The sequence below is a fragment of the Cynara cardunculus genome (genome assembly GCF_001531365.2).
Source record: "Cynara cardunculus var. scolymus isolate 2C chromosome LG 10, CcrdV1, whole genome shotgun sequence".
NCBI classification, from domain to species: Eukaryota; Viridiplantae; Streptophyta; class Magnoliopsida; order Asterales; family Asteraceae; genus Cynara; species Cynara cardunculus.
The window spans coordinates 15,100,593-15,107,471 of NC_037537.1; the positions used below are offsets into that span (position 1 = coordinate 15,100,593).

At 31.3% G+C, this 6,879-nt stretch overlaps 1 protein-coding gene across 1 annotated transcript in view; it reads left to right on the forward strand.

Moving 5' to 3' along the window:
- Positions 1–834: 834 nt before the first annotated feature.
- The window catches only part of LOC112518933 (serine carboxypeptidase-like 17), a 7,007-nt gene continuing 962 nt past the window's right edge, over positions 835–6,879 (forward strand). The window contains exons 1-13 of the mRNA XM_025126729.1: positions 835–993; positions 1,083–1,228; positions 2,299–2,375; positions 2,478–2,600; positions 2,726–2,828; positions 2,952–2,989; positions 4,923–5,024; positions 5,122–5,208; positions 5,286–5,360; positions 5,450–5,521; positions 5,768–5,916; positions 6,041–6,154; positions 6,296–6,350. Coding sequence (XP_024982497.1) covers positions 863–993; positions 1,083–1,228; positions 2,299–2,375; positions 2,478–2,600; positions 2,726–2,828; positions 2,952–2,989; positions 4,923–5,024; positions 5,122–5,208; positions 5,286–5,360; positions 5,450–5,521; positions 5,768–5,916; positions 6,041–6,154; positions 6,296–6,350 — 1,272 coding nt within the window. The 5' untranslated portion in view covers positions 835–862. The remainder of the gene's footprint in view (positions 994–1,082; positions 1,229–2,298; positions 2,376–2,477; positions 2,601–2,725; positions 2,829–2,951; positions 2,990–4,922; positions 5,025–5,121; positions 5,209–5,285; positions 5,361–5,449; positions 5,522–5,767; positions 5,917–6,040; positions 6,155–6,295; positions 6,351–6,879) is intronic.

Sequence of the window (6,879 nt, forward strand, 5' to 3'; positions counted from 1 at the left end):
TTAAACAATGAAATCGACGTATGAGGGTGGTTTGTACGATTTATACAAATAAGAGCGGTTTTCATTTAATCGCTCCTCTATATATATATATATATATATATATATATTAGTAGAAGAATTTTTGGTTTAGCGGTGTGGTTGTCGGTAGAGTCCAATCTATTAAAAAGTTAAAGGGTTTAAATTATTATTATCCAAAACGGAAAAGAAGTGTATGAATTTCTTTAGTTTAAAAAAAAATGCATTCATTAGTGTGGTTGTGAAATGTGAATCAGGAAGGTTTTCAATAATAGGCAAATTAAATAAATGTGTGAGTAGTAGAGTTAAAATGAAAAGTGTAAGAAAGGATTTGGTCATATTTGATCACTTTTAATCTCAAACTCACTTATGAATCACGTTTGATACGGAATTGATCCGATACATCTCAATGCATCTCCTCTCGATACATTAAAAATGAAGTTATCTTTTACACTTTTCAACTTAAATCTCCTTCTTATCAAAACTCAACTCTTAAATAATAAAGCATTAACCATTGTCGTTTACAAGACAAAGCTTTTACACAGAGATCGAAACCCGATAATACAAATATCAACGATAGGATTTTTGTTTAGTTTTTAAAGACACACACGTGGTTGAATAAATAGGATTCAATAAGTGTATCATAAAAAAGTGTTTTATCAGATCCATCATGTTTTTATGACAAATTAATTAAAGCGCAAGTTGTAGTAATTTAAAGATAAAATACAACAATTTGAAAGAAACTATTTGTGTACTCCTTTGTCAATTCTTCATTAAATTTAATGTATATATTATATTGCAACACATACTACTACTACTATGAAGCATCCTGGAAACTTGAGATTTGATGGAGTCGAAATACATAACGCTTTCCTTCTTTATCCTCTTTCTACATTTCATAACTTTCTCAAACTCAAAGTCAATCGTTAAGGATCTCCCAGGATTTGATGGTCATCTTCCTTTCACTCTCGAAACTGGGTACGCATTCATTTMTGTTAGTCGATCTTGTTTTYCWAAAACSTTATAAYGGAAGAAGCTTGTTTTTGGTTTTGTTTTTATGTCGAAAGATATGTTGGGGTGGGAGAAGATGATGCGGTCCAAGTTTTCTACTACTTTGTTGAATCTGAAAGAAACCCGACCGAAGACCCTCTTCTTCTTTATCTCACCGGTGGCCCCGGCACTTCTGGACTTTATCCATTCCTCTATCAGATTGGTAATTTTCTTTTTTATACATACCCAACATATACATACATAATTGGCATGGTATTGGCAATAGGGCGGGAAATTCAATCCTCGGCCCCGGCCACCGTTCCACTACTTCATCCCCAGCCTGGGAGGATACGGGAAATCAAACCCCCTCCCTCCGTTTTTGTTGGGCCTATCCTCGGTATATCCCCGATTTAACAGAATGTGGTTCAAAAAATTAATCAAAATAGTTGAAAATGTAATATATATTAAAAAAATATAATTATATATATATATATATATATATATATATTAGGATGGGACGGGTTTGGGAATACCTTACCGGGCTCCGGCCCTCGGACATGTTTTGGGGAATCCCCGGCCTTGAACGGGGTCGGTGAAGAGGGTTGGGACCATGCCTAATCAATCACCTTATGCATTTTCATTATGAATATCTTGTATTTCAATTATTATTGGTTCCTAGCTAATTTCTCAAAGTATTTATCATATTCAATTGAACGTACCCCTCTCTCTCTCTCTCTCTCTCTATATATATATATATATATCCTATACATAAGCATGAATTTAGACGAGAACAATATCAGGTTACGAAAACATATGAATACAAGTTATCAAATGTGATACAATAGTTAATCAGATTTAATTTCAAAAATACTACTTGATCATATGCGAAGGCATAATCAATGAGAAACTCAAATATTGTAATAACTAAGCGAATTTGTATTTTAAAGTATTATCTCACATGGTTTTTTTATTGTATGCTAGAACTTAAGATATTAATTAATATATATTTGTTTTAAAAATATCTTTGTTTTATATATAGTTGTTTCATAATGTGGAACTTTTTACCTGTACTTTACTGAACACAAACATGTAAAAAAGTTTAATATTGTAAAATAGATATATATATATATAAACAAACACATTGTTAAACAAATAGATATATATATATATATATATATATATTAATCGATACTTTAAATATTATCCTAAAATTATTTGTTAATAACATACCTACTAGCATTAAGCCTAATTGGATTGAGCAACTAACATTGGTATGAATTTATATTTTTGTAGGTCCGTTAAGTTTCAATTTTGAAAATTCATGGAAGAATAACATTACATTGGAGTTAATTCCAAATTCATGGTCAAAGGTATACATATTCCCATTTATCTCTCGTTTATAATTTTCATTACCTAAAAAACTTATATACATGTTTATTGCATGTATAATGCAAAGTCAAATAATTTTGTAGGCCGCTAATGTGATATTCGTAGATCTACCTGTCGGTGTCGGGTTTTCGTATGCTAAAACATGGAAAGCATCGAGGAGTAGTGATTCCATTGTAACTTTACACAGTTACGAGTTTCTAAGAAAGGTAAGACAAATTATATAATGCTTCGTCGAATTTTGTTTGAAAATGACATAAACTCATGCATCAATCTCCTTAAAAAGATTCAAACCGATACCTTAATATATGTGATGATGAATATGTATATGCAGTGGCTTGTTGAGAACCCCAGGTTTTTGAGTAATCCACTGTACATATCTGGGATTTCATACATGGGCATTATTGTACCAAATGTAGCTTTGGAGATATACAATGGTAAGAACTTCTATTCTAATACAAGATGTACCTTTCATGCGCGAATCATACATTGATCCCTCGATAAGAAAACGCTGACTTTTATAACATTCTATTTACCATTTTTTTTCTCTAATTTTGTAGACAATGAGCGTGGAAGTCAACCACAACTCAACATTAAAGTAAACATCTTACTACACAAACTCTTTAACGTTATTGCTAAATTATTATGGTTGTTTCATGTACAATTTTGCAACAAGAATTATCGATTCAGAAAAGTAAATCTCACGCTTCAATCACTTTTTTCTTCACCGGGATGAGGTTAACAATAATGTTCTATGAGATAATATGTGGAACCCTCGATTAATATCTAAAAGAACCCTTGAGGAGAAAATATGGGTCGAAGATATATATATATATATATATATACACACACACACACATATATACATAGACACATATATATACATACACACATAATTAATGGTTCGGTCGATGTAAGACTCTAACACGTCCTCTATGAGGGAAGTTGTTGGGAGAGGTTTAGATGAGTATATATTGTCCTAGAGTGTCGAGTCTCTAGAGTTGTGTACCTCGACTCTGATAACATTAAAGAATATACGGAACCTCCAAATTAATCTCCATAAATATGGGTTCCAACATACATATAGTGATTAAATGTCTCAAGTTTAGCTGATGTGACACTCTAACATGTCCCTCCAATGAAGGCTAGATATACACAGAATGTTACAAGGTGTTAAGAGAGGGCTAGACCAATACACATTGCCATAGACTATAAACATTCTATATTTTTGCCTTTAACAAGCAAACTAACCAAGTCAAATAATTTTTTGACCCAAAACTAAGGATTCATGGGTAAAAGTTTGTTGAAGCATGATATATCTTTTTACTTCAACAAAATGGGTTTTTTAAGATGCTCATGCATCCTAATAAAGTATTTAATGCAGCACCAAGCTAGAAATTTAAGTTCGAGGGGTTTATCGTCTAAGGGGCCGTTTACCAAAAACTTATCCGGTAAGTGTTTATCGGTAAAATTCAACATTACTGTTTACTTACTGGGTAAGATTTTAGTCTACCGAAACGGGACCATATGCAACAATTTACACGATAACCTCTTATCGTGGTAAGAATCGTTGTCCTCACTTACCGGGTAAGACTTTTGGTCATTGTCTCGCTTTTATCGGGTTTGTTTTTTGGTTTTCGCCATATTCATCCGGTATGGTAATTGACTTGGTAAGACGCTTATCTGGGTAAGCGTTTGGTAAACGGCACCCAAGTCTCATTTTGTTCTAGTTGTTGTGTATCCATGCAATATTTTTTTTTTTTTTGTAAATTGAGAATAAAAAAGTAATGAGATTTTTCATAAAAAAAACAAAGATTTGGTTTTAACATATTTTTCTAATCTGAAAACTCGATAAAAGAACAAGAAGAAAAAAAATATCAATATTGGTATTAAATTTTTTTGGTTTAGTTTGTTTAATTCAAAACTTTATTATAATTTAAATATTTTTAATTCAAAAAGAGAGATGTATTTATTTTAATTTTCATGAGACGTTTTTTTGTAAGTAAAGATAATGGTTGAGCACTTTGTTACTTTCAGTGATTATTTTGTATTTGAATGTTGGATATTAATTAGTTTAAAGGGATGTACAAATAGTATATGTGTTAGTTACTTATAAACTTAAGGGATTACATATTATTAAATAGAACTTAAAGCTCAATATATAATCTTAACACTTTTACTTAAATATACAGAGGAAGGTATATTTAGGAACCTTAAATATTTTAGGAACTCAGAAACCATTTTTTTACGAGTATTCATGATAAATAACATGATAAAATATTCATGATTAATGTCATGACATAATAGAATATTCATCATAAATAATATAGAAAATAAATAAGACGATTTGTTTTGTATGCTTGTCATACCATAATAGATTGTTTTCCTTATTGTAACGTCTTTAAATAAGATGAAATTTTTTGATCTAATAAAACTAAAATCTCATTAATTTCTCTATTAATTAAGACACCCAACAATTGTTGTGTAGTGCTTGATGAAGCAAACATCAAATTAACCAATGCTTTACACAGGGATGCCTGCTTGTTAGCCCTCTCACTGACAAGTTCATTGATTTCAATTCAAGAATTGAGGCCGCTCATCGCCTTGCACTTATATCAGATGATATCTATCAGGTAATCAAACATATTCATATCAAACTCCTTACATATTAACTTTGAATTGAATATGAGTCAAATATATTCCATCACTCTGTTAAATTTTATATTTCAGGCTACAAAAGAAACTTGTCATGGGAACTATATAGACAATGATCCTGAAAACACCTTATGTTTAAGTAATCTTGAACGCGTCGATGAGGTACATACAAATCATTCTGTAAAGACCTTGATGGGATTTTAATGTAGCATAATTTAAATACAAATTCCCAACTGCAGTGCACAAACGGGATTAACTTCTCGAATGTATTGGATCCACTATGTGATGAAACAAACATGAAGCCAACTTGTCGAGTAATTCTCTTTCTCAAATTTGTATAGATCGACAAATATTTACAAATTATCAATTAAGAAAAACATTACCATTTTCTTAATTTGTTTAGGAAGCTGCTAACATATTTATAGATGCTTGGGTAAACAATAAAGACGTTCAGGAAGCTCTCAACGTTCGTGAGGTACGATATATATTCACATTGACTTCATGACTTACGACACTACTTACTCAATGTCGATGGGAACAACTTGACTCATTTGTTTCTTTGGAAAAACCCAATGAAAGACAAGTGATTGAATAATCTACACCAGAAATTTAGATATTCTCTTAAATTGGGACCACATAGTCCTGCAATTGAAAAGTGTCCCTTATTTCAATTTTATATGTTTCAACACTTTTTGAATTGAAGGTAGATTTTTATGTGCAGGGAATAATCGAAAAGTGGGAATTCACGAACACAAGTATCCGTTACAGTTTAGATAAAGAAGACACTATATATTACTCCTATGACGTCTTCAGCAGCATCGCAGACCATCAACAACTTCTTACTAAGAGCTGTCAAGTTTTGGTCATTTGGTAATGCCAGTAGTCTTTCAGATAATATAATCATCATTTCATCGTTTCCAATTTTTATTTTCTTCCTAGTTTGAACTTTGAACTAATATAGATAATTTTGTATATAAAATTTTTTATTGATCAGCGGTGACCACGATATGACATTTCCATGCGTTGGCCAAGAGAAATGGATTTCAAGTCTTAATCTTTCGATTGAAAGCCCATGGGAACCATGGTTTGTTAGTAAGCAAGTTGCAGGGTGAGCAACTTCAATTACCTTTGTTATTASTACATTTATTTCCTAATMTGTTTAAAATCRATTTTTCTGAATCCGTTTTGTGTCGTATATAAATTAGCATACATCATTAAAACTATATATGGTTGCTCTTTGCTTTTGTAGATATCAAATGACATATGCTCAAAGTCAATACTCGTTAAAATTTGCAACTATTAAGGTAAGAAACATGTCGGTACTTGTTTGAATTCTTTATATTTTCTTGTTGAGGAAAATTATACTTATGTTATAAGTCGAGTATTCATTATCATGAGTGACTTAAGAATGTATGATCCAACTTTTTTCAAAAAGTGAACCGTTAATTAACAGACCATAAGGAATCACTTATATTGTCGTTACAAAAATGTGTCTTTTCGGACTTCCAACCATCTCTAGGTGCCTTACGATAGAGCATTTAGTTACGGAGATTTTTCTTTCATAGGACAAAAAGTTGTTGAGTCTTACAATAGTAAGTTGGTACAACGAAGTTAGGCGACCCAACAAGTTATATGAACGAAGTTAGGTGACCTAATTATATAACATAAGAAATAAATAATCATATTAGTTTTTTTAGATGACACTTGAAAAGTTATACACATATATATATATATATATATATATATATATATATATATATACATGTGTGTGTGGGGGGGGGGGGGGATAAAGTCAAATGAGAACCTAAGATATGTTGGAAACCTATGAGAACC